This window comes from Podarcis raffonei, chromosome 6 (assembly GCF_027172205.1).
Source record: "Podarcis raffonei isolate rPodRaf1 chromosome 6, rPodRaf1.pri, whole genome shotgun sequence".
Classification (NCBI taxonomy): Eukaryota; Metazoa; Chordata; class Lepidosauria; order Squamata; family Lacertidae; genus Podarcis; species Podarcis raffonei.
Window position 1 is genome coordinate 24,632,970 of NC_070607.1, and position 27,987 is coordinate 24,660,956.

At 39.0% G+C, this 27,987-nt stretch overlaps 1 protein-coding gene across 3 annotated transcripts in view; it reads left to right on the forward strand.

Annotated features, from left to right (window-relative positions):
• The window catches only part of SLC44A3 (solute carrier family 44 member 3), a 97,139-nt gene that overhangs the window by 64,422 nt on the left and 4,730 nt on the right, over positions 1 to 27,987 (forward strand). For 2 of the 3 annotated variants that reach the window (XM_053391690.1, XM_053391688.1), the window contains exons 3-14: positions 3,640 to 3,747; positions 4,360 to 4,502; positions 5,669 to 5,805; positions 8,534 to 8,627; positions 9,153 to 9,322; positions 10,434 to 10,523; positions 11,210 to 11,334; positions 12,744 to 12,930; positions 15,407 to 15,572; positions 21,880 to 22,036; positions 23,759 to 23,842; positions 27,712 to 27,849. In XM_053391690.1, coding sequence (XP_053247665.1) covers positions 3,685 to 3,747; positions 4,360 to 4,502; positions 5,669 to 5,805; positions 8,534 to 8,627; positions 9,153 to 9,322; positions 10,434 to 10,523; positions 11,210 to 11,334; positions 12,744 to 12,930; positions 15,407 to 15,572; positions 21,880 to 22,036; positions 23,759 to 23,842; positions 27,712 to 27,849 — 1,554 coding nt within the window. In that variant the 5' untranslated portion in view covers positions 3,640 to 3,684. Of the gene's footprint in view, positions 1 to 1,346; positions 1,556 to 3,639; positions 3,748 to 4,359; positions 4,503 to 5,668; positions 5,806 to 8,533; positions 8,628 to 9,152; positions 9,323 to 10,433; positions 10,524 to 11,209; positions 11,335 to 12,743; positions 12,931 to 15,406; positions 15,573 to 21,879; positions 22,037 to 23,758; positions 23,843 to 27,711; positions 27,850 to 27,987 lie in introns of those variants that run through there. The other variant, XM_053391687.1, reaches the window with a different exon arrangement.

The window sequence follows — 27,987 nt, forward strand, 5'->3', positions numbered from 1 at the left end:
TATTTGGCTACCATTCTGTTGTACCTCTCCTTTTTAGCTTCTGGAAGAAGCAGCTTGTACAGTCACAGGTGGCTAGAGCCTCCATTTCCTTATTCATCACCTTGGTCTAGAAATGCGAGTTCACCAGGTTCTGCCAGCAGGAAAAGGGTCCCCAGTGCCATCATCATTACCTTCAGTGACAGCAGCAGCTGACATATTCCACTAAAGGTTCCTGGTGAACTTGTGGAAGTAGAAACCGTCCTGTCCCCCCCGCGCGCCTTTGTTCACTGGCATTTTATTTGTCCTGCCTATCTTGTTCTGTTTATAGCACTACACTACAATTCTCCGTGTAGTTAAGTAACAATTTGCCCACATTGCATATATTACAAAGCAGCCAGTAGTGTTCTCTTCAATGCAACTGCTACCCAGCATGCTGTTTTGGACATTGTTCCTCAGATTCTTTCAGAATGTCCCTATTGGCTGGGATTCAATCACATACTGCCAGGTTCAGGTTGCACAATTAAAGTTTATTCGGCATTCTTGTGCATTGTTTTCTCCTGGTCTAAACCCATAAATGGATTGCATGAAGGGTCTGTGCCCACCTGAGGAATTATTATTATTATTATTATTATTATTATTATTATTATTATTATTATTATTATTATTATTATTACAGCTACAAGACACTCCTCAACACACTCTGCCCGTGAGTGCTTTGAGCATCCATAAATGACCAGGTTCAAAGGCGGCAACCCCCACGGGAAGGACGGTTACCAACCTGTGCAACTGCTTGCCAAGTTGATGCTGTAACAATTAGAAGGCAACGGAGCCTTCTGAGTTGTTGGGGACGGGAGCCAAAAGGGGTGTGTGAATCTGAGCAAAGCACTATGCAGCGTGTGGGCAAATGGGAAAATAAAAAAGTGCTACGGAGAGTCGGAGGCTGCGCCCTGGCGGTTCTTGTAAAAAGAAAACATTTTCTGAAGATGCAAGGTGGCAGCTTCGTTTCGTGTTCCCATGAAGAAACGGACTCCAAAATGTATTCAAAAGTGAAGTCTTATGCCCTGGCTCTTCACAGCAGTGCATCATTTGCCCTTTCCCTCTTCTAGCGCCTTGACTTTATAATCCTAGAAACGTGGGGTGGTTCTGGTCATCCGTGCGCCCGCGCGGGCGGTTTCACGTTGCCTTTTAAGTCCACCTCGAGCTCCTCAAAAGAAAGTTGGCTGCAGGGTTAGGGGACGGCGAAGGAGCGCCAGCTGCCTTGGGCACGGCCAAATAAAAAAAAGAAAAAGAGGGTCGGGGAGTTAAAACAAGGCGGCGCTTGCCCTCAGAGCGCCGGGCTGCGGGAGGGCGGGTGGTGAGGCGACGGCGGGAAGGTAAGAAGGTGGGCGGCTGACTCGTCGTCGCTAAGAGCGAGCAATCCGCACCCAGCTTCGTCGCGGCCCTGCCTTCGCGAGCCTGGCTTCCCGGGGCTGGCAGAGCAGGACGGAGGAGCCGCCCAGCGCGGCTGCTGCCCTAGAGGGGAAAAGGCGGAGGCGGGAAGGAGAGCAGCATGGCGTGCTACAGCGGCGAATACGTGGTAAGGGGGCCACCACTCGCAGCCGGCAGGGCGCTCAGCCTGAGGGGAGTCGGGGGGCGGGAAGACGGCGGCGGCGGCGGCGCTGACAACCTCAGTGGCGGGAAGTCTCCTGAGGGGAGAAAAAAGGCGGTTTCGGCTGCCGCTGCTCCTCCTGCTGTTTCCACAGGCGACCTCCGCCTCCTCCGAACGGCCCCCGACGGAGCGGTCGAGATACCCCGCCAAAACTTTCCACTTGAAATTCACTTTTCTTGCTCAAGACTCCCATGGCGGCGCGTTTCCCTTGGGCTCTGCCGCCTCCTAGGCCGACAGGTGCATTGCTTTTATCTCTCCCGGAGTGAAGAGGCCTCCTTCCAAGCTTATCTTTTTGTCACCACAAACGGCACATATTAAGGGGCCGCCACAGGAAATAAAGTGCGAGGAGGTAAAGGTTCAGAGCATTTCTGATCTGGGCAAACTTCTGTGACGGTTCTCCCTCAAGAATGGTTCCACAATAGTGTTCCTCTTTGGAATCTGGCAGTGCAGAAAAATGGCAAATCTGCCCTGAAAGCATTCTCTAATGAAAGGAAGTAAATCAAAATAAATAAATGTCACGTAGCTGCTGGCTGTGTTTTTTTATACTGTGCCAGCAAAATCAGCCCTGGTTTTATCTGTCCCAGAGGAAGCTATCTTTGGAGTGGTTTGTTTTGTTTTTTTGTTCAGCATCATATGTTCGGGAAACATGGGGGAAGATAGATGCCGCCTGCAAATGATGTTGATGCAGGTAGCGAAGTTTTCATGACATGTAATCAGATCATAGTGTAAACACACCCATCTGAGAAATACTACACACCTCTGTGCAGTCATGGGTTTTCATACTAAAATGAATGTAAATGTATTTGTATTTGCCTAGAATGGAAAAATAAAGTTCATTAAACTGTACTGTGAGATAAAGTTTCAGAGAAACATAATATCCATACAGTAGTTTACATTGTTGGGTATTGCCCAATGAACAGGAGCTCAGAACCAGAGTGTGGAAATAGATGTTGTGCCAACACAAGTTCAGTTTCCTATTTAGGTATGTCTATACAGTATACACCTGACCAGAAGCTGTACGCCGGCTCCCTTGGCCAATAAAGCGAGATGAGCGGCGCAACCCCAGAGTCAGCCACGACTGGACCTAATGGTCAGGGGTCCCTTTACCTTTAGATACAGTATACAAGAGTGAGAAAACTAAGAGAAAATTTGTGCTGCCATTACTCCTGTCAGGCCTTGTGACCTATAATATTTCCCCACATCTTCAGAGAGGTAGGATACTATCATGGATTGAAGGCAGGCACTGGATGAATTGTGAGAAATGGATTTGTGAAGTGAGTGGCCCTTATAGACACACCTTTTGTCTCTGGGTATTTATACCTGCTTACTACTACACCTATCAGAATTTTCCCAGGTATTTCATTACTTAGAGACAATGCATGCTTTTAATAGAGTGGTGATTGGCACATTATGCAGCGACTAAATTAAAGTCAGTGGCAGAGATTACCACACAAGAAGACATGTTGGCTACATAAACTTCTCTGTGCTCTGCCTCCACAGTTGGTGGAATGCCAGTTGCTAGAAACTACAGGATGGGAGAGTACAGTACTCTTGTGTTTGAATCCAGATTGCTGGTTTCCCATGGGCATTTGGCTGGCCACTGTGAGAACAGGATGCTGGACTAGTTGGGCCATTGGACTGATCCAGCAGGCTCTTCTTATGTTCTCTAATTTTTAATGTAGCACAATCACATCTAAACATGCATCGTGTGGTTTCACTAAATGCACAGAAGGTGGAAAGCTTAAAAGCTCTTTTTGCAGGGCTTTTCCAGCATGGAATGCTCTCACAAGATCTCACTTAAAAGCGCTCTGCCTTGCTTGGGCAATGCCAACTTGGCATGTGGCTCAAAAAAGGTAAGAACGCTCACACAGGGGCCATTTTCCAAAGGGGTGGGTCAAAAATACACATTTTTGCATATATGTGCCACCCCCGGAACCTGACCCCCATGCAAGACACAGTCATACTGTATATCCATTATATAATTGCATCATTATATATATTTAAAATTCCAGGTTTCTGAAGATGGGTTACCTGAACCAAGAAAGTGGAGACCGTTGATGTATAGGAAATGCACAGACCCCATTTGGTTGATGATATTCTTTCTCTTTTGGTCAGGTTTGGTAAGTACCATAGTATTCCTGATGAAATGGGTGGTATCCAGTGAAACAGTTCTGCTAGCACAACAACTTTTGGCTACACAATGGAACTTCCCCTCCCTCTCCTTTCCCTGTTCACCCCCATATTCAGTAACTTGAATATGGCAGCAAAGGCACAACAAAAATGGGTCAGCTGCATATTCTGGCATTGCAGGGTGCTGGACTAGATGATCCTCAGTGTCCCTTCCATCTACAGTTGTATGATTCTGATTCTATGAAAGAAAAAGACCTGTCCAAACAACTTGTTTTTCTGTTGTGAGGAGGCAGGGAGAGGGTTGTTGACAGACAATGGGGAAACCAATCAGATAGTATCCTGGGCTTTTCAGTTTTCACACATATGCATAGAAATTGAGTGTTGTTGAGCTCATGGGAATAAGTGCTAAGATGTGTCCTAGAGGATTTCCCCAGGGAACCACTGTTATTATTTATGCAAAGCTCAGGCTCAGTTCTGTGTGAGTTAACCTCCTTGCTGTTGTGGAAAGAAGGAGTTCTTGGCAGATAACAGCAACTCTTATGGAGAAAAGAGGCCTGCTTTGGATTCCATAACAGTGACAGATTTCATATGTATTCTCATAGATGTTTATAACTGGCTACGCTGTAACAGCTGGAGCTGCAGAAAGACTTGTGTTTGGATATGACAGCTATGGAAACATATGTGGTCGGAAGAACACTCCTGTGGTCGGTGCACCATTGTCGGGACAAGATATGACAGATAAAAAGTGAGCATGTTCTTATTTCAAAAGGCTGCAGTGTTATCAAAAACTATAGCAAATAAAATCAGGCCTTCGGCTGATTAACATTCTATTTCCTTTTAAATGTGTTTGTTTTCGTTATTGTTTTTTATTGTGTATTTTGTGTTCTCGTTTCGTACTTTTATGTTGTGATTTATGCCTTGTGATCTTTGGATGAAGGGCAGTATAAAAACTGAATAAATAGTAGTAATAATAATGATAATAGTAAAATGTAATCAGTCAGGAATACATAAACAATGCCTAAAGTAATAATTGTAAATGCCAATATATTGACTTCAATAAGTTTGAGATTTCCTATATATTTTAGCTGTTTCCAAATTTATTAATTATTTACATCTTGCTTTTCGCCATGTAGGTCTCAGAGTGGCTTGCAGCAATAAAAGATGCAATATATGACATTTAAAACAAAAATGAAACCTCCGAAATGTAGAACCTCAATAATGTTAAAATCTCAAATTATATTTTTTAAAAAGGATTCCCTGCTCCCAAATCACTGAAATCCCCTAGGACAAATATTGGGAACCTAAAGCCTAGAGACTGAACGTGGCTTCCAAGTACTTCTGTCTTGGCCTTTGGCCTCTCTAAGTAAGACATGCCCTTATTCAAGCCACATCCACCCTCAGCAGGACACAACACTCATCCACACTGCTCCCGAGTTACCTGAGTTCTTTTGTCTTGTTGAAATATGTCATTGAACTATGATAACACCTATTGCTTGCCTGGATGGAGGGATGTTTGTGGCTTTTGTGTGGCTGTGTCCACAGTTGCCTCTGGCCATGCCCATGACTGACCTGTCGCTCCCAGATGAGAGAGAGAACATGTTCCTTGGGCTCAAAAAGGCTGTTCTAGGGTGTAAATATTACTCCCTACTGGATCAGCAGTAGACTTGACCTTATATTTTTACTGTAATAAAACTGTATTGTGTTCAGGGAAAAAAATATTTATTTATATTTCGTAAAATTTATATGCCATTTGATTGTTTTTAAAACCCCTCAAAATAGTTTACAAAAAAGAAATCACTTTTATGTGTTTCTAAATTTAAAAATTGTTTTGTATAGGAAAAACAGGTTGTTGGAGAGGCAAGGTGAAAATTTAGTTGTTTGTTAATGCGCAGTTTTCTTGTTCTCTCCTAGATTTGTTTTCTTTTTGAATTCATGTGATTTGGAAATAAAAAATCTCAAAATTAATTCAACTGCGTTGTGTGTATCGAGTTGTCCGCAGGAGCAGCTTTCTTCCTTGGAAGAAATTCAATTTTTTGCAAAGAATAACGGTATGTGGTAAAGTTCTTTATAGTCTTTCTTTCATAATAACCTAATCAGTTAAAAAACTAAGATTTGACTTGACTTGACATACATATGAAAGGGACAATATTAAATAGACATGTGGTTGAAATGCATGTTTCCCATCAGCTTGATTATAGTTATGTAGTCATGTTTTAAAGTTGCAATCATATACATGCTTACATAGGAGAAAGTCCTATTTAACTGAATGGGGTTTGCTTTAAAGTAGATATGTGTAGAATTGCACTGTTAATTTGTTCAACCACTTTAGACTAGTGCACACTTATTTTTTGCTAACTAACTCCTCCCCTTTCCCAACGTATATACCACTGGAAAAAAGAGCATTCCACTTCTATATAAATGCTAAAAACAATAGTACACTACAGATTCAAAAAGGCAAACACATATTTAAAATAACATAAAAAGTACAATGGCCAAGCTCCAAGAAGCTACTTTAGACGCACCAAAGGCTTAAGGTTGTCAAATGGACTTTTCTTACTCATTTCCCTGGAACGACAACCCCCTATATGCAATTGCACTGTCTGCTTTCAAAACTCCTCTCAGTTTCAAAAGCAATTTGGAGAAGAAACATGTGCAAAGGTCTGTTTGGCATGCAGAACTACATGCTTAGGTTTTGGGGTGTTTTTTTCTTTTTTCACACCATTATTATTATTATTATTACCCACCCTTTACCATAAGGTCTCAAGACTAGTCACAGCAATTTTAAAAATGTGTTAAAAACAGTTAAAACAAATTACAGTCACAAGAATAGGGTAGGTCTTAAAAATATAGATGTCAACTGCCAAAGGTCAAGGGAAAGAGGTGAATCTTTAGCATTTGATGAAAACAATGCAATAAAGATGTTGGACACACCTCTTTGGGGAGGAAATTCCACAGTGTAGAGCTGCCACGGAGAATGCTCTCTCCCAGGCCACCCCCTCATCACACTTATGAGGGTGGTGGAAGTATCAGGAAGGCCCCTGAACCTGGCTGAAGGGTTTTTTTTTTTTAATTGCATCATTATTCTGTTAACTAGAAATACCAGGAATTTGAACGGGGAACCTTCTGCATGCAAAGCATTTGCTCCAGCACTGAACTATAGTCTGCCCTTTATCTCTAATGCATCCTTCTCCAAATGCCCTTTGGTTGTGCTGTGCTTATTTCTCTTTTGTCCTCTTTAAAGAGCAGCAATTCCCTGTTCGTTTGTACTACTTTATCCCATTTATATGACTTGTATTTTTGTGCCTATGATATTCCCCAGCCCCTACACTATTTCCCTGAATAAATGTTGAATAATAGCACTTGTTGTAATAGTAGTAGCACCAAAGCAGTGGAAACCTTCAGTTTTTAGATAATATTCCTCCCATGTTTTGTATGCACCTTAATAACTATATAGTGATATTTATTTATATATTCTATATAGATATTTATTTTCTTAGCAGCCCTGGGAGTATTTTTAAACTGTTTATATGTATAAACAGTTTAAAAATACTCCCAGGGTTGCTAACAAAAAAATAGTTAACCGGATACAAAATACAATACATAAACATTAAACAAAAACAGTCAAAGCAGCAGAAGCGTTGACAGCCATTATGCTACATTATTGTAGCACAATGGAATCGCCTTCTCTCCTCTGCTCCAGAGGGTTGGGGAAACTCCCAGAACAGATTTAGGGATGCATGGAGGGAGGAGTGGGGTAAATGTTTCATTGTGCAAGGAGAAATCACCTAAGCGCTATGTTGAATACAACCCAGCATGATTCTCAAAGTACCTTAGTATGGATCTTAAAGTTTTGAATAAGAAATTGAGAGGGGAAAGGTGCCTAACATATGGCTTCATAATGTCCTGATTACTTTCATGGATCTGAGTATATCCATCCTGCAAACTTTAAATGTGTGGTTGACTAGATACATGTTTAAGAATGTGATAGTAGAAGTAACTCTTAGAAATAAATCTATTATATTAACAGAATACATATAGAATGATGAAATAATGAGATTTAGATTGTCTGTTAGGACCCACAGGTGACTTACATATAGCAAATATGTATTTAACTGGTGTTTACCCCAAGAATCTCCTGATCAGACTGCTGCTGTGTGCTCTGTCTGGGACTACTGTTGAAGATTGCTCAAAAGCTGCAGCTGATACAAAACTCAGCTGCTAGATTGATTTTGGGTGTTAGCCACAAGAAGCATATAACACTAATTGCCTGTGAGATCCATCAGTTTACAGCTTGTTTCAAGGCTAAATTCAAAGGACTACAGCCATCCTTTAGAGTTTGGGTCCAAGATGCTTAACATAGCATCCCCTCCCGTATTTATTTGATTGTCATTAACAATCCAACACATTTAGGTTAGTGGAGAAAGCTTTTTTGGTAGTGGCCCTGCATTATTCAACCAATTGCTTACTGAAATTTGTGAGATTCAGATCCTTGGCCTTTGTAAGTAGGCTTTAAAGACCTATTTAATTAGACAAACTTTTAGTAACATGCCTATTTTGCTTTAGTGGCTGCTGTTTTCTTCTTCTACTAATTGTTTCTTTAATTTTTTTATTGTATCTTAGTTTCATTGTAAAGTTCTTGCTTTGTTATACTGTGTGTTGTAGTGGAAGCTGGGCTATAAATTTTCTAAATAAATAAAGCTAAGTTGCATTCACATCCTTTCTAGTTTCTTTAAATGATAACCAGAATGTCTTTTTATGTGGGTTTGTTTTCTGTAGGTTCTTGCCTCTGTGTTTACAATTTGAATGTTACCAGTTGTACATATAGTTTCAAAACTGCTGAGCTTTGTCCTGCCTTACCAGTTCCGCCAAGGTAAGGAATAACATGAATAAAACTAGCCTAAATGCTAGTTTTTCATTCAAAGCAATCAACTACTTATTTATTAATTTTTGAGTTTCAAATCTTGGGGGGAAGATACTGCAGTTTGAATATTGTTTCTAATTTCTGCCTGCTTCTTTACTCAGTAATTCACTCAAAGTAAAGAGGTGCACTCAGAGACAGCATAGGACTCCAGCCCCAGTCACCTTAGTCTTTTGTGGGGAAGGGTTTTTCCTATTCTCTCCCCATATAGATAATTATATCTCATTAATCAATTTAATAAAGAAATATGAAATTTAGAAGATACGTACTCCAGATCTAAATGTCCCCAAGTAGTCTAATCCACGCACGCAGAAACCTCTATAATGCCAGAAGTTAAAAGACTTCTCTTTGGCAATGCATTGCCACAAGGGTATATTGTAGGTTCAGTGAGAGCATGGTTCCCCCTTCCTCCCTAAATTTAACACTGTGTTTGAAATGCTAAGCCCAATGTCTTGTCTGTCTGTTTTAACCTTCTAGTGTGTCTTTCCCATTGTTTAATCGATGTGTTCCACGAAATGCTAAGTGCTATTCCCAGTTTGCTTCTGTACTGATAAATGTGGTTAATGAAGTGGATATTTTCCATCGGATTCTGGGTGGGATTATGGCAGGAAGAGATACAGTCATAGGATTGTGCTTCCTTGCACTAGGTAAGCTAATAGCTTTATTTTATATATAATATCATTGCAGCATTTCATTTAAGAAGTGAACTGCATTTATTATAATTGTAGTTGAAGTTACTAAGTCTTATTTTGTATATTGCACTATATTGTATGTCATTGTTGGTCAGGTAAAACTTAATTGCAATAAGGGGTGCAATTTCTTGAAGACCTCTGCGGAAGAATATTCTCTAATATTGGGTTTAGTTATAGAATCCAATGATGTCTGCCTGATTAAGCAACAGTTCTCCACTTGTGCAGTAGGATTTCCCTTCCTATCCTACACACTAGGCTCTTGCATGTCCACCAAATCTAATCTAGCTGTTCCCCAACCTTCTGAAGCAGATGTTGGGGAGGTAGAAGGGTTGCAAAGTAGAGGAGAGGAAGGAGTTGTGCCCTTGCACACCTAGAAATCTGCGTGAACAGCATGGGTGCTACCCTCTGTTTTGTGTGGAATAAATATGACTCGGTGGATTGCAGGAGGCATCTGAGTTTCTATTTTAAATTATTATTGAAATACAGAAAAGACATAGAGTTGCTCTCCTAAAGCAGTCCTTTCAGAATTTACTCTTTATTGCTCTTTCAGAATTTGGCAGTTGCTATTTTGCTATTCTGTATGACATCAGCAAACATAGAAAGCAGGGTTACAAGAGCTGTCAAAATTATTAAAATCAAAGGCTGCAATCATGCACACAGTAAGGCTGTAAATTCATATGGGTTTATTGATAATTTGGCAGTGATATCGGCAGGAGCGCTGTGAAAATCTCTAGTCACATCTAAAATTCCCATGTAAACCATTTAGGCTGCAATCCTGTACAAACAACTCCCCGTCTGCACTTGGGTTGTGTTCTGGGTCATTCCGTGTGTAAGGCTGTTCCACTTCCCCTTCCTGCCCCATTCCAGGGCCCAAAACAGCATACGTGCTGGCAGTCATGTGTCAATTTGGACATGCGCAAAATGGTCACTGCCTGTACATATTTAACTGGATTAAGGCTGGTTAAACTCAGTGGGGCTTACTTCTGAGTACAAAAGCATAGGATTGCATTAGTAGTCAGCTTGATTAACAAGTCAACTATAATAACTTTTTTTTCTCCGCTTGCAGCATTCTCTATAATAATCATGTTAGCCTTCAGATTCATCAGCGTGCTTGTGATCCATATTTTTCTTACACTACTTATATTTGGATTATTATGTGAGTATTGATCCTTTGAGTATATCTTTTCATATTTTTGTTTGCTTCCATATGCTAGGATTCAAATTACTGTGTGCAGTTTCACATGTACGGGGAAGGCTTTTAAGTTCCCTCCTTAAATGCCTCCCCTTCAAAAGTGCCCTCAAATTTCAGGGATCCTCTAGAACAGTATTTCCCAATTGGTTGTCTGTGGTAAAGGTAAAGGACCCCTGACAGTTAAGTCCAGTCATGAACGACTCTGGGGTTGTGGCGCTCATCTCGCTTTACTGGCCAAGGGAGCCGACGTTTGTCCGCAGATAGATTTTCCGGGTCATGTGGCCAGCATGACTAAGCCGCTTCTGACGAAACCGGAGCAGTGCACGGAAATGCCGTTTACCTTCCCGCCAGGGCTGTTCCTATTTATCTACTTGCACATTGACATGCTTCTATGGTACATACCTGTTAACTATCCAGCACATTCTGTTACATAATTCTGTTTGAATCAGCAAGAGTTTAAAATCAAAGGCCAATACATAAACACTACTTTATTTCAAGCTTGCGAGTATAATTATATATCTTTAAGTCCACCATTTGATGCCAGTCTGATTTTTCAGTTTCATGGGTGCTGCAGATTAGGCAAGTATACCTAGGTAGTTCATGTCTTTCAGATGAAATAAATAAAGCCTGTATTGTTGTATTTGTTGCAGTTGTTTCAGGAATCATGTGGTGGCTGTATTATAATTACACCAATGAGCCCAGCATAGAATTGGAAACAGAAAAGGAAAACATGAAATTATTGTTTGGATTTGCTATTTTATCTGCAATCATTACGGTAAGACACTTATCACATAGTCATTAGCATTTTGTGGGAAATTTGTTAGCATGGGGTAAGGTGGGGCTACCTCAGAAGTATATGATAAACTGGAACGCTATAGGTAATTTGACATTTTTGTTTGCAAAAAGCACCTCATGTCTCCATCTGCACTGTTGCAGGTCTCTGGTAGGCAGAAATCAACAACTTCATTGGCCACTAGAGCAGGCATAGGCAAACTCGGCCCTCCAGATGTTTTGGGACTACAACTCCCATCAACCCTGACCACTGGTCCTGTTAGCTAGGGATGATGGGAGCTGGAGGGCCGAGTTTGCCTATGCCTGCACTAGAGACCCCTGAAAAACTCTCTTCTCCAACCGCCACTCAAACAGTGAAGACTGGGAGTAGTGGGCCGCACAAGCTTATGTACGTATTCTTGCATTTCACACCTGCAGACATGGAGGTGCACAGCCCCCTGCCCCAGCTGATCTATGCAGATCAGGCAAGGATTGCAGTTATCACTATCTCTCCACACACCAAATGATCCATCTGATGACTGGAGAAGGTGTGATTTGCATCCCCATCAAGGTGCTTGGCTGCCTACCCCAGTGCTAGGACTACTTTATTTTTTTCCACTTTTTGCTGCTGGTCAGTCAATGGGGCCAGAAAAAAATGCTTGGCAGAAATAAGTAATTATTTCAATGGAACCTGCATGCAACTAGCTTGTTCTAGACTCGACTCAGCCATATTATATGGCCTAGTGTTGAATGTAAAATGACCCATGCCACAATTAATGGAGCCATTTGCAAATTCTAGTTTATGATTTTCAGAATTCAGTAGTTTGGTATGTTTATATATTGTTGATAGTGTTACAGTAGAATTAAAGATCACCATTTGCTATGCCTATATTCATGTTTTGTTGTAGTAGAGAGGAAAAAGTATAGAGCTGCTGCATAGATGGATTGTAGCACTGTGTATTAGGCATCTGTGAGACATCTTCAAATTAGATCAGTGTGGATTTGGGGGTCTCAAGGGCCTGTAAAAACATGTGAGAATCTCACACGCTGGCATACCCTGTTGCTGGCACAAGGTGGCATGCTAGGAGAAGAAGCTTGTTCTGTAGTTTTGAGTGTACCTTTGCAAAACTTTTTTTTGCAGTACACTGTTAAAAGCTGAACCTTTTGCTGCACAAGAAATGGTTCTGCAACAAGGTGCAATTTTGTGTTCCAGTATTATTATTTTTTACCCATAGATCTGACAGGCCTCTTTTATTTTATATTTCTGCTTCTGCTAGGGTTGTTCTGTAGGAACTAGAAAAAAGTTCCTGAACCAAGATTGAATAACCTTAAAAATCTTAATACTTCTCCATCCCAAATGTTGTTAATTTGTTAACTGAAACATTTTAACGTATTATTTTTCCTTTTTTGTAGGTTATTCTCATTCTCCTGATACTGATATTAAGGAAGAGAATTCACCAAACTATACAGCTCTTTCATGTTGCCAATAAAATTATTGGCAACGTCCCTTCTTTGTTCTGCCAGCCTCTTTGGACCTTTACAATACTTCTTTTCTTCTGGGTGTACTGGGTGGCTGTGTTACTTAGCTTAGGCACTGCAGGTTAGTAGACTTTTTTTCTGTGATACCAGGCTATATTGATTATTTTCTATTAAATATGCACTTTTTGATGGTGAAATATACACACGAATGTAAATGTATAAGTGTGTTTTTAATTTTTTTGTATTTAAACCATCGTTCCTGATAAGTGATTGGTAAGTCACCTGGCACATTACTGAGGATATAGAATCCAATCGTGTTAGATCCTAAAAATATTTGGTTTGTGTTGACTTTGTAAAACAGCCCTGTTTTCTGCTACAATGTTGTACCTGCTTGGCTCTGTTTTAAGAATATATGTTGGATATAGTTGCCACAAAGGTGCTGATGAGTATCATACAACCATTTTAGTTGTCAACTAGAATTTATACAACTCTTCTTAAAGCATGTTCTGGGCCATGTGGTTTTATTTCCCGTTTTGATTTGCTGCTCTTGGCACCATTATAAAGGTCAGCATTTCTTGGCAAAACTGTCTTTAGTTTCTCTTAGACATATTTTAAGGAGGCTTGGGCAGTTGTGACCTTGAGTTAGAAAGGCAAAGTTGATAAATCCATGTTGTAGCTTATTGTTGAAACAACACAGTACAATAAATGTACAGTGGTTTGATTTAATGCACCACACCTGCTAAACAAATATTTTGCTTCTGCTGTATAAAAAATGTGGAGAGAATAAAATGTGTGCAGATGGCACATAAAGTAATGAGAAAGATTACAGCACAGTAGCCTGATTTGTGTCTTGCAGCAAGTCAAGCTATGGCTTTCTGGGACCACACAAACATGAAGGCTTCTAGAAGGGGAGCTTGCAGCCGCTTCATTCCTTCCATATATTTATTGTTCGCTGGCCATGCTGAGCTAAACTCAAGGTTTGGTTTAGCATGTCATCCAAACCTGGACTTCTGTGTCAGTTCTCTCCTCGCTATCCCTGAGGTCTGCCCAAGGTTGTTGGAGTAAGGTTGACTTACTGGGACCTGCAAATGAGGCCAATATAAGTGTCAAATCGGATAGGCAAGATGCTAGAGGCATCATTTCCCTTTCTGTGGAGTGTCGAAAAGGTGCCCGTTGTTCTAGCTGTCAGTTTGTTAATATCTGTACAGTTTTAACACGCAAGCTACAATCTGCTTTGTAGAAGTAAAAACAAGAAAGAGTCTTGTGGCACCTTCAAGACTGACCAATTTATTATGCCACCTTATTGTGTCTGATGCAAAAGACTAACATGGCTGCCACTCTGGAAAGCATGTACAAGTTGTTGCCAAAAGATCAACTTTTGTTTTCCATCACCTTTAAGTGACAAGCGAGCAGTTATCAAATTTAATCCGGCCCTGTTCAAGCTGTTGCAGTGCAAAACATTAGCTTGATGTAATTGCTGCAAAACTAATTCAGTTGACATCTATGTATTTTAAAAGTCTGCACATAGAACAGCATTCCTGGACAAGGTCACAGAGTCAAGTCTCAGCAAATATTTCCATTAAGTACTCATTGTGCTGTATCAGGTGTCAATAAATTCCCCTACTCCATCTGCAAACATGCGTTGGCATGAGATAGTGTTAAATTGCTGGTATATCCCTGCCCATTAATGTTAAGTGTTGCAATTGTGTCACATTCCAAAATGAGTTCACTTTCCTGCCTAGAACTGTCTGCCCTTTACCAGAAAATTTCTTAACCCTGCTCTTATAGTCCAGATGACCACTTTCAGGCTTCCTTGAAGAGTGGAAGGCCTTAAATAAAATAAATGTTGGCACAACCTTCTACTTATAAAGAGTCCTGACAGGTTTGAACAGCATTGTAACGTTGAATTCCAGGCCTATCATTTCCATGCAATAAACTAAATCATTAGCAAATATTTACAGAAGGCTATCAAAAGTACAACATTCTAAGTGGAATGCAAGTCGTACTGTGACAAACATTCCATCTGCGCAAGCATTTCACCTTGCCAGAAGGAATGATCCCACAGTTCTCTCCTGCATACTGTTCTGGGGATTCTCCTGACCACTCTCCCAAGCCAATTTCAGGGAACAAACGGGATGTGGGGAGGGAGAGGGGAGCCCTGTTGCACAAGCAAAAGTCTTTGTACAGGGTTTCTTCTGATGGGGGTTGCTGGGTGAATCCCACCCTCTGCATATTGTGCTTTGTAACTATTGTTTGCAAATACGTGCTAATAAGAAAACGTTCTGGAGAATAATGTATAACTGATTCATTAGCCCTCTTCAGTTGCTCCAATGTGGCAACGACAGCCCGAAATCATCCATCTTCCCACTGCTCCCAGTTGGGCCAGTCCACCAGGATTTATATATTTATAATTCTTAAAAACCCATTTAACAACAAATCAGCTAAATATATTATATATATATTATACACACACACACACACACATATGTTTAGAATAGTTGAACTAAGGAAAAGTATATTAGATTAATGTCACCATTTCAAAAAAATAAATTTGTTTGTCGAGTCATTACATTTTTGTTTGTGTCTTGAATTTGCAGGCAATGCCCAAGTTGTTTCAAGAGGTCAAGTGGAATACAATATTCGGTTTGGCATTCGATACATGTGGTGGTACCACTTAGTTGGGCTTATCTGGACAAGTGAATTCATTCTAGCATGTCAGCAGATGACTGTGGCTGGGGCAGTGGTTTCTTACTTCTTCAACCGGTATGTGCGGCATTTATCTTCTTGCCAGGAGTTTTATTTCTTAGTCTTTATTTTCAATCTGTTGTGAAATAAATTGTTTTCTTAAAAAGCCACGGATGGTTGGACTTTGAAAGCTAAGGCTACAGTCCTACACTCACTTACTTGCCTGGTAGTAAACTCAGAAATTACTTTGAGTAGATATGTATTGGAATGCAAAGTCGGTTATTCTGACATTGTTAGAGATGAACTGCAACAAGAGCCACTGCAGCTTAGTTAACAGACTGTAAACTAAGCACTTTTTATTTCAAATGTGAACTAGAAAGAACTGTGAACTAAGCAGTTCTTACTTCGAATGTCACTACGGTATGAACTTAGTGGCTGCATTTGAACATAATATGCAACCATAGCTTAGTGCTATGTGAGTGATATTCGGGCTCATGCACTCTCCACTCATCTTCTCCAGTGTGTGTGTGGAGGAAATCACAAGTATTTGCTTCAGTTTTCGTTTAACTGTAATTTTTCACGGTATGGTTAGTTTTATCTGTTGTTTGTCTTAACAAACCAGCTTCAAGCTATTGTTCACGATCTTGAATTGATTAGGTAAAATCATAGTTCAAACTAACTTTAGTTCCTGATTTGGGTGGCTTGACAAACAACAGTTAGTGGGAAACTGAAGCAGATTGTTTAAGCTACTGTTTAGTGTTCTGTCCAAACCAGGGTAGTATTTTATTTTAGGCAGGCTACTATCTCTCAGCCTTGGTGTGGAATAATGAAACTGAACTACTTCGCTGGCTTGTTGTAATGATTACTGAGATAATGTGTGTGAAGCATATTGAACTCTCTAAAGTGATACATAAATGCTTTGTAAGCTAACTGTGCACCATGGGTCTCTTAATCGCGTATCTATGAGAGTAACTGTGAAGGATAGGGCCATTGCTGTACGTTCTAGAAGTACCATGGCAGCTTTAGCTTTAGCCAGTGGATGAGATCTAACATAACATTCACACAAGGAGTCAGAAAGCTGATGTTGTGCAAGCAGAAGCACACAAGCTTAACTGTCATGTTGCACAACCCTTATTATTATTATATATATTTCATAAGTGCAAGACACCTATTGGAATCAGCGGAACGAAGCTTCTACTAGCTGTTGTGTGAGCAGGCTGCCATAACTGGATACCCCATGCCTCCGGCACCAATAAAACTGCAATTCAAGCAGTATTTGTTCTGTTTATCTCAGAATGGACTGTCTAATAGCCGGAATTCAGTCATTCCAGAATAATTCATGTATTGGCAATCATTTGTAAGCTGATTTTCCACTTCTCTCTCCTTTTGTGAAGGTGTTAATCAACTTCAAATTTTTTGCACTTCAAAGCTATAATTTGTGTCATTCTGTACAAATATTATCTTTAATGACCTCTTAACAAGAACTCTGTTACATTTTGACAAATAGTTTATTTAAACCCTTTTTTATTTTCGTGAAATTAGCAACTCATCCTCTATTACATTCATAAACTTTCATTTTCTACATGCCATACATAATACTATTCTTCTTGCAAAGTGATATGTTCTCAGCTGTCTGAATTAATTTAGATCCCATATGAGGGTAGCTTGTGCAAGCAATTTTTCATACTTGAAAAACCTGTCTGGCTTGTGCAAGCTTGTCTCTATGTGTGAGGCTGATTTGTTGGGTTATGCCCATTGTCAGTTTCACTTTACATATGATTCATTCTTTTAAATTTTGAATGTTCCCAAATGTTAGTGGTGTAATTGCTGCTTTTTAAAATCCCCACTCATATAATGGAATGAGTGATTATTTGAGGAATGTTGCCTTTGGGAAGAAAGAATGCTACTGGCATTGTCAGTTGTGAAGTAAGGTTGAGAATGGTAGGTGTTTTTAGAATGTTCATGGAGGTATTTGTATTCATAGTAGTTCTTCCAGCACGTTTTTCTCCTTAGGAAAATCACTGTGTGCTGATTTCAGTAAGAATTTGTTTCAAAATATCACATTTGTTTCTCTACAACATATGTACTGGTCTTACATCATCCTGTTGATGACAGACTGGCCACTAGGGGGCACAAGAGGCACATAGACTGAGCCAAGGCTCTGAATCCACCTCAGAGTCCAAAGGGGTCACCTCACAGTATTTCTCAAACTTGGGTCTCTGGCTGTTGTTGGACTACAACTCCCATCATCCCTGACCACTGATCCTCCTAGCTAGGGATGATAGGAGTTGCAGTCCAACAGCAGCTGAGGATCCAAGTTTGAGAAACACTGCCTCAGGGGACATGCCAGGAGGACTCTCCCTCCCTCCCTAGCACCAAGGGAAGATTTTTATTGCAGATGAGACAGAGGAAGAGAGAGAAAATAAACAAATAAAATTCTCCTACCCATGGTTTTTCCAAAAGGACAGAGTGTGAATTATTATGACCCTTTTGAGGGTTTTAGAAGCTAAGGAAGAAAGAACACACTGTGGTATTTTGGGAGAGAAACTGAGGCAGTGAGAGGGAAGATTTTGTAGTCCATGTGCACCAGCACACGGCACTTTCACTTGTAAACCATGATTTAGCAAACTAGGTCATATAGAAATGACTATAAAAACAGTCATTTCTAACACTGTTGTTATATTATTCCATTCATCCATCCATCCAATTTGACCCCAGTTAATAGTACAGGTCAGGGTTGACTTAATTCATGCAAGCTAGAGATATTGATTTCACCAGTCCTTTCCCAAGGGTAACAAGCATGCCTTCTCTCCTCGCACTCTCCCCTTCTGATAAAGTGCACCACTGTGACCTTCAGAATGGTTTTGTTCCTTTGGCACACCTCTCAAAGCAAGAGCCATCAGATGAGAGTTGGTGTTTGTCTGCTCTACACCGTTTTCTCTTTTATAATGCTAGATGATGTATGTTAGCATTCAAATTCATGTATTTGCCAAGGAGAATGAGCCACCCTACAGTGCCGGTCCCTCTTCCTATGATTTGCTTTGCCAGCACATAGAGGTATTTAAACCAATGCAGCTGACTAATGCGTGTAGAAAGATGAAGCAAGAATGCTATCACACGCTTTTGGGTAGTAGTACGGTATGTCACAAGAGCTTTGTTTATCACATTGCCTGCAGAGCCTTTCCCTTTAGCTAGTAAGCATTTACAGGAAATAGAGCAGCCTTTACCTCAGCAAACCTGCTTCCTCACTACACAAAGCAATCTATTAGGCACTTTGCAGTCTCTCCATAAGCGGAATTAAAAGTGGGGAGGGTGGAGAGTTGTTTCAGCTGGATTAGCTTTACAGGGGTTGTCTGTTTGACCTGAAACTGTACTTTGCTTTCTTTTATTTTAGATAGAAGATGCATTCTTTAGAGCTGTTCATAATTTAATAACAGATATACAGCCACCTACTCTTTTATGATTTGTGAAAGCAGAATTCAGTATTTTGAAATCTGCCTTTAAAATGAACTTCATATTGAGAGGTTGCTTTTTAAGCTTCAGTTTATGATGAGTAAGGATGCAAATTCGGTACCTTTAAATGAGTGGCAGCGCAGCTGAGTGACTAATAAGTGGGTATGAGCTGAAATCCCAACTCAGGCCTAATTTAATTGGTTGACACTGGGGAAGTCTGTAAAAATGGTAATAATACTCTTGCTGTTATTTCACGTTTATTTCGAATCAGAAATATATAGAAGGCAGCAAAGGATTGTTGGAGTGATAGTAGTGGGGAAGAGATGCATTGCTAGCTTCGCTTTCCACTAAAAAAAATACAGTGCCTGAAAAGTGCTGGACCATATCATAAGATTGTAAAGTTCTCTGATGCTATGGAATGAGATACATCATACTTGTATTTCACAGAGGAAAGGGAGCTTCATTTCACAAATTTTTAAATATATTTTTATTATGTAGACAAATCCTCAGTCAATTTTGTGAGTGTAGATTATTTTATTTACTATATAACAGCACAAGGAACAGGGCACATGCCACCATGAAACTATCTCAGCAAGCAGGAATTCAGCTGAGAAAATTCATGTTGTAAAAGTGTCTGCAACAGCATCAGGGGTATCTTCTTCTCTTAATAGGCCTCTTAACTGCCCAGTTGAACTCAGCCCAATGCAGTAACCATGTATCTCCACTGCCCAGTACTAACTCAGTATTCTTATTAGATGACTTCGATTTTTTCTCTGCAGTTGAGTGACGTTGTTTGGGTTGATATAACAGTTGATGACATTTCCTGAGCCATATTAGCTCTACCAGCTGTCTCTTATCTTGCATCTTTTGCATTTTTGGTTCAATCTTAGATAAAAGGAAAGTCTTTGTTCTGTTTTTTGACCTGCTTAGAGCCCATAAAGCCGCGAAACATTATCAGAGCCTGTTCTCTTCAGTTTTCCTTGGCTGGAACCAGGCAGTTGAAGAATTTGTTATAGACTTATCCAAACACACTTCAAAATTTACCATTTGACTACATTAATGAACACACTTTAGGTAATCTTACAAGTAAAAGGTAATCATATGAATACAATTCCTTCTTGTGCTTTCAGTAAGAAATTAATTATTAATAAATGCATAATCCTTGCCTTTTTTGCATGTCATATGCTTGGTTAATATATTTTTAAATATATTCTGCAGTTATATTTTCTCTAGGTGTTTCACATGTAAACATTTATGAAGAGACATTTGATTAAGCTAAATTCAAACCGAGATAAAGATCTATTTCAGAAACATAAGAATGATGACTTTTAGAAAGTATGTCAATGTACTTATTTTACATAGAAATCCAGCACTTACCCCCAAACTGTTCCCCTGGCCTGAAGAGCTGAAATGAATGCATACCATTTTCCTGGTATTTCCTATTGAAAATAATGTGGTGCATGCATATATAAATATAGCCTTATAGCTGTAGCGTAGCTATTACTGTGGAAAAGCTGTAGGGATTGTATTACTATGATACCTACCTAGGCTGACGTGGCTATGTCTATTTAAATTCCTCCTTAGGTGAAGATTTAATAAAAAATATATTTACAGAACTTCAGTTTCATACTTCACCCATTGGCTCTTGTTCTTTTGCGAACACTGCTCCTATTTTGTAAAGGTCATGGCAGAAAACACTTGAAAAAGTGAACATTTTAAAGTGTGATTCTCATTTCATTCATTCTTGAGGCTTGTTTTGGATTCATATTAATGCAAGCTTGAACTCAAATAATACTTGAGAAGTTCTGTTACAATTGTGTCCTGCGATTCCCATTAAGCTCACTTTCAAAAGCCAGCTCACAGAAATCTATTGTTTGATCTTTCTCCCTCCCCCCCATCCATTATAATGCTATAGTCAATCCTAAGCAGTAAAGTCCTCATTTCACCATTAGCAGTACTGCATACCAGTTTTATAGTTTTTCGGAAAGGAGGCCTAATCTTATATTTAATAACTGAAGAGAAGATGAATTAGAGTTTATAATGAAATGGCAAATAGGGACTAATCAGATTAGTGTGGGGGGAAAGAGATTAGCTAAAAACTGTATACTACAAATTTCATATCGGCCTTCCCCTGTTTAGAGCTCTATTAAAATCTTCTCCAGTTTTTAATTATTGGTTTACTTACAATAATTAGACTCCTAATAAAAAAATGTTTCCAAGCGGGACACAGCATATTAAAATCAGGATAAAATTCACTAATCTTAAGGTCCTATAGAATAGAATCAAAAGCAGAAGCACTGTTTCCTGAATGAGTAAAAGTGTTTTTAATATGACATAGGCAGCTGTAGCATATCAGGAGATAGTGTGTGCCATAACACTGAATGCCCTCTTATGTGTCCTTATCTATACATATGTGTGTTTCTGGTCTCACTGGGGGCCACACCACTCTTTTTGCCGGAAGCAGCAGATCTGTTTACTCAAAAGATGGGTTCTCCTGTGCCCATCAGATTAGGGAAAGTGGTGACCATGCAAATTTCCCCAGGGCTCTACTAAGCATGTGAAACTGCATTTTCATTCAGGGAATTTCCTAAATGCGTGTGAAGATTAATTTCCATAGAGTATTCCACAGTGTATTATTCAAAGAATAGGATTGGATAGCACAGTTGTTTTGAGTGGTTTGTAGTCCCCAGCACTGTCACATACATAGTGGAGCTTCTGGAATGGCAGGGTTGAGAACATGTAAATTATAATGGCCTTAAATATATATGCATCCAATTTGATGGCACGTGGGCTCAATTCAGTTTTTCAAAGGTCAGTAGATACAGGACTTCCATCATAATTGGTTAACAAACTATGAGATGCCAATCCTAATAGCTATATTGTGTTTCGTTTTATTATCTGTGTAGTTTTACATGTTTGTTTTTCGTTCTAGGAATAAAAGTAAACCACCAAGTCATCCAGTCCTGTCTTCCATATCAATTCTTTTTTGTTATCATCTGGGAACAGTTGTGAAAGGGTCCTTTTTAATCACAATAGTGAGAGTCCCAAGGATTATTCTATTGTCAATTTATAGCATCCTGGAAAAAAAGGTAGGCTTGTACTTTACTTTTGTAATGCCATCATATAGCAGTTAATGCACCAGGGAGCAGAAAGTAATGATATCTGAGCATCATTTCCCGCTCTTGTATTTATTTTTTACTTATTTATTGAGCTTTATAGCTCAATATCATCCCGATTCCAAATGTTCACAGCAGGTTACAAAGTTCAAGACACAACATTTCCATTGTGCAGTCTTAAAAGTCTCCACCCCTTGATGGCTTACCTATAAACTAGGGGTGAGGAAACTCTGACTTGTGTGCCTAATTAGTTCCCCACCCCTGCCTTCATCTCTGGAAACCAACCTAAACAGACAGATTTTGACAAAAGAAGTATTTAGGGTTTCATGGATTAAAACTGGAACTTTGAATTATGACTGTGAAGATAGTATGGAGCTAGTGGAATTATAAACACTAAAGTAATTCATTTTCCTCACACACCCTCCTTAGGCACTAAGCTGCCACATTCTGAAGAAGCTAAAGCTTCTGAATAGTTTACAAGCACAAGACCATTTTGAATGTTGGGGACTGTTCAGGAAAAGGCTGATGGCACAAATCAAGAAAATGCAATGCTTATTACAGGAATTAATTTTAGATTTAATTTCTAATTCCCAGCATTTTTATTTTTAAAATATCCTGAATCCTTTAAACATTTTATTTACATTAAAATAATAAAAAATATTTTGTGTTCTGCTCATCTCTGTCACATAATGTAGTTATTAAAAGAGCTTTTCTAACTTTTATTTTCCTCTTCTAAAGGAGAATAAATAGTATTGAATGGCAGTGGCTTTTGTGATCTGTGCAGAATGTTGTAATAATGTATAGCAATACATTGGAGATCACTGCATAATTGTAAGACTAAGTTTCCCAGAAAGTCTGTGTTATGGGAATTTGATCTACAAATGAGGGAGACAAGATGCTGCTAAAACATCTGGATCATACCAATGTTTCAGTAAAAGTTCTAGTGATCTTTCCTATACAGAATGTCCTACTTTGCACTGAGACCCTGTTTTCGGGTATCAATCCCAAGAACATAACAGGCTATCTAATACGCTGCTGCTGCTGCTGCTGCTGCTGCTGCTGCTGCTGCTAGAATAAACATTTATTTACTGCCTGTCTGAAGATCACATCCAAAATTATGTTTCTTATGGTCCACAGAGCTCCATGTACTATACAACTGTCCTACAGGTTTTGCAGTTGCAACAGCTTTCTGTTGGAAGGAATTCCCCTTCTCCCCCACCCCCTTAAGAAATAAGACAATATGCAGCTGTCTGGGTGTCAAGCTGCAAACTATATTTGCTAAACATACAGAATTAAGCCTTTCTGTTTCTCTGTTTTCTAAGCAGATGGAAGCTTAACCCAAATTATTCACAGGCCTGATCTCCATGTCTTGTTAAGGCACAGTTTGTCTTAAACCATAGTTTAATTGTGAATGTGCCTCCCCCTCATACATGGTGCCTGCATTGTCTTGAGGAAGCCATAATATGACTTGTCATGTTGTCCGAACCCAAACCATGGTATGTCTGTTTCAGACAAAACACAAGAAATATGCCAGGACTAAACCAAGAACATAACACAACAGAGGTGGTAACTGCATAGCTGATGCAGAAGTACTTCACACTGCTTTCTGACAATGGGTGTCCTGGAAAAAGGAAAACTTAATTTGCAAATATGTTTCTGGCTTTGACAACTAATTAGTGCTGTTTCCCACTGCAGAAGAATACATGCGCAAGATGCATATTCAAATGCTGCTGCTGCTGTTTCTGGTGCCTAGAAAGAGGCCTAAGATGCTTAAACCAGGTATGTTATATCAGGTGAAGTTATGTATAGATACTTGATTTTTTTGGTGGAAAAAAATCAGAATGAAAATGGAGGTTCTTTATGAAAATACTTCAAAAGTTATTTAATTTTTACTTGCTCAGTTTAGCATTAGTTCAGAAATGCTAATTCTGTTGGTCACTATCACAGCTGTATACTGTGACTGGCATGTTTGTCACAAAAATAAGCATTATCTACTACTATCGTCTTTGAGGAGTAAACAATTGTGTGCTTGGTTGATGCTACCACATGAGATTTTTGTGCATGCTTCGCTATCCTTAGAGTCTGTTGGCTCTCAAAGCAGCTACAAGACAGATTAGTCCCAAGTTAGAGATATGACAATTAGTTTATACTTATCAGCAATCTCTATCTTCATATATCCTTCTTGTTTTTTATTATGTTAAATCTTTGATGATATAAGTTATGAAAATGCATTTTTGAATGGCTGTTTATAGGATAACTGGGTGGTTTTGCTTCTTAAAAATTTTGCTTGAAATTATTATATAAAATGTTTTCTTAATGTTTCCTTGACACAATTATTTTATGGAGTTACGTAACTTCTCTTATCTATTTTGGACTTTTTTTTAAAAAAAAAGACGTGAATAAATAATCTGTGTAAATGCAAAATTGTAATTTCATGAATTCAGTCTGCTAGTCATACTAAATATTTAGTATCATCCTATTTTTGATGGTTTTAAGAAAGAACAATTAAGTCTAATCAGAAACTTCTGTAGGAAGATGCATTTTCCCTTATAGTCAGTCTCCTAGTTTTCCTCTAATTATCCCATTTTTTCATACCTTGCTGTTGTGGATTTTTATTATTTAATTTATTTATTTTGCAGTAGTGATAAATTGAGGTTGTTAGGAATTGTAGTCTGGAGGATCTGGAGGCAGCATGCTGGTAAAAGCTGCACATGGATATGTGTCTCACTGAATAATTAATTAAGCAATTAAGGAATTTTTATTCTCTCTTGCCTTCAGCAAAACTGGTCTCATGGTAGCTACTCACAACTCGGTGAGATTAGGCTGAGAGAGAGTGGCTAGCTAAATGCCACACTTTAAGCTCTGGAGTTTTCAGCCTAGGTCTTCCTAATCCTCACTGTGCTATTGATTAAAGTTACAGATAGGTAGCCGTGTTGGTCTGCCATAGTCAAAACAAAAAAAAATTTTCCCCTTCCAGTAGCACCTTAAAGACCAACTAAGTTAGTTCTTGGTATGAGCTTTCGTGTGCATGCACACTTCTTCAGATACCAAGAACTCATACCAAGCTCATACCAAGAACTAACTTAGTTGGTCTTTAAGGTGCTACTGGAAGGAAAAAAATTTTTTTTGTTTTGACTATTGATTAAAGTTCAGTAAGATGGCACACAGATTATAAATGATGTACCATGCTGGAGCTGTGGTGTATTGTCCCTGGATATAGGTAGACTACTTACGACAGGTAGGCAGACTACGAATAGGAATAAAAGGGTGTCTGAATGAGCTGAACTATTATGTACCTGGGTTGGGACAATTCTATATGTGGCATGGATTGAGACCAACCAGATTGTATGAGCAAACCAAAGAAGCTAAATACAATCACGTCTGACCAGCTTGTTTTTGGCTTCTTTTAAAAGAAGATTTTGTTGCTATGGCTCTCCTCTTTTCACTGAGCTCATTTTTAATAGAGTCCTAGAATGGAAGACTGAATTCAGCTGTTACACAAAGTTGCAATTATTCTTCAGAAGCAGGAAACTTTTGGGCTTGGACCTGTGCCACAGGGCTTTTCTCATGAAGCTAACAGGTCAGTTTTTCCAAGACCCTTGACATTCATTCTGTGTTGTGAAGTACAGAGGGATGTTTTTTCCCCCTAAGTACTTTTTTTTTGTCTACTGTGCTATTTCAAAATATGTAAACAATCCCATTCCTTATTTATCTGTGAGAAATATAGTCTTTGGTTCCCAGGCACTGGAACATTGGGGCTGAATTTCTTCTAAAAGGGAGTTGTAGGATAGTAATTTATTTATTTATCACCTTCCAAACAGACCTCAAGGCGTTGTGCAAAATGCAATAAAAACAGCTGAATAACACACACACACACACACACACACACACACACACACCAATAAAACCCCAACACAGGAAATAACAGCAGATATATCAGAGACCTATTCATCCAGCTAGGAAATCTTCTTAGAACAAAACTGTCTGTTTCCAGAAAGTTCAGATAGTGGGCGTCTGTTGTGTCTCGACAGGAGTGCTGCTCTGCAGAACAAGGCCTGCTCTGAGTCTTGGTGGAGTGGGTTTCTGGTATCTTTAGAACTTGATGGAAAAGCTATATTGTAGACCACAGTGACTTACTGGGTATATAAAGGATTAAGTAGTCTCTCAAATGCTTTGGGTGTAAGTGTAATTGAATTGTCTGTGTTCCAGACTTGCTAGTTTGTACTGCCGTTGCAATTTTGGATATCTTGGTCTATGGACTTGCGGTGAACATATGAACTAGCAAAGGATTTAAGTCTTTAACAAAACATGTTAAAATTGTCAAAACGTCAAAGAATCTTGTTAGTTTGTTTCGACTACGGCAGACCAACACGGCTACCTACCTGTAAAGAATCTTGTGTTATGTTAAGGACTAACAAATTGTTTTATTTGCTATGCTTGTTAGTTGCTTGTTACACAGAGGTGTCCAAGAGACTTAAAACATGTTTAAAAACATTATAATATTGACACATTCGTACTAGAATGCATGCAATTTATAGAAAACCTACAACAACATCCCTACTGGCAGCACAGTAAAAGCAAATACATCATCATAATAGTCCATCAACAGCCTGGTGGGGGAGGAGTGAGTTATGTTTTTACCAGGCACCGTAAAGATGTCAGTGAAGGTACCAGGCAGATCTCAATAGGGAGAATGTTCCGCAGATGGGGGCTGCAACTGTAAAGGCATAAGTTTTCATGGATTTCATTTCATCTGATATAAGTCCATGGAAACATGTTTCAAAATAAATGGTCGATCTTTAAAGTGCCACAAGGATCTTAGGGTTTTTTTGCTGCAACCAACGAACTCTGTCACCCCTTTAGAAATTGCTAAAGTAGTCAGCTACCAATAGAATTCTTGTTTGCAAGTTACGTTTCGTTTGATTTTTCTTCCACCTCCACTGCTATATTAAGTGCAATGATGTACATTCATTGAATCAAAGCCCAAAACTTTCCTAATTATGAAAAGAAAATTCAAATTTGGGGCATAAATCTTAGTCTGAGCGACACTTTTCAGCAGATGCTGAGGAATTTTTCAGTTTCAAAAAAGCAAACTAACTGTAATGTATTCAAATCCCAAATAAATATGGAAAACTATAAATTCTTTTGGCAGAATCACTTTGCTCTCTGCTAATCTCTGTTAAGAATGCCAATATGAGATGGCTTTTTAAAAAATAGTTCAAGAATGATGTAATTCTTTTTCTTTAAACAAAATACGACTGCTTTCAGATGGCTGAAAAGAATAATTGTACACAGTTTCACACATTCCTCTTTCATTTATATACCCACTTTGTACTTCAGTAACTAAATCCTTGAGGAATGCTGGGCATTGATCTTCAGAGATTTAAAGAAAACTGTTTAATTTGTGGTAAGAGGTTTAGCTTTATTTTTTTTAACTTTGTTAACCATTTCAGTTAAGAAGTTCTATGGTTTTTGAAAATTAGGTTCAAAGATTATGCAAGATATTTTTCATAGAATTATGGAATACTTTTGTCAAATCTGATTTTGAAGTAACTTTGGCTGGGTTAAGATTTCTACCTTCTACTTTTCATTCTCCTTCCTTCCTTTTTTTTTAAAAAAAACTAAACCAATTTACATTCTAATTACAGAATGCATACACAGCAACAGCCATAAATGGGACATACTTTTGGACCTCAGCAGAAGATGCTGCTGTTATTTTATCAAAAAGTTCAGCTAATGCCACAGCAATCAGCTGCTTCAGTGACTTTGTTATATTTCTAGGAAAGGTAAAACCTTATTATCACTGTGCCATTGATTATTAACTGAAAATACTGTCTTGTCAATATTTTGTGTAAGAATGGAATTCAGAAATCTCAAAGCTCAGTTCTCCTCTCATGGCAATTAATATTGTTCCTTACTTGAAA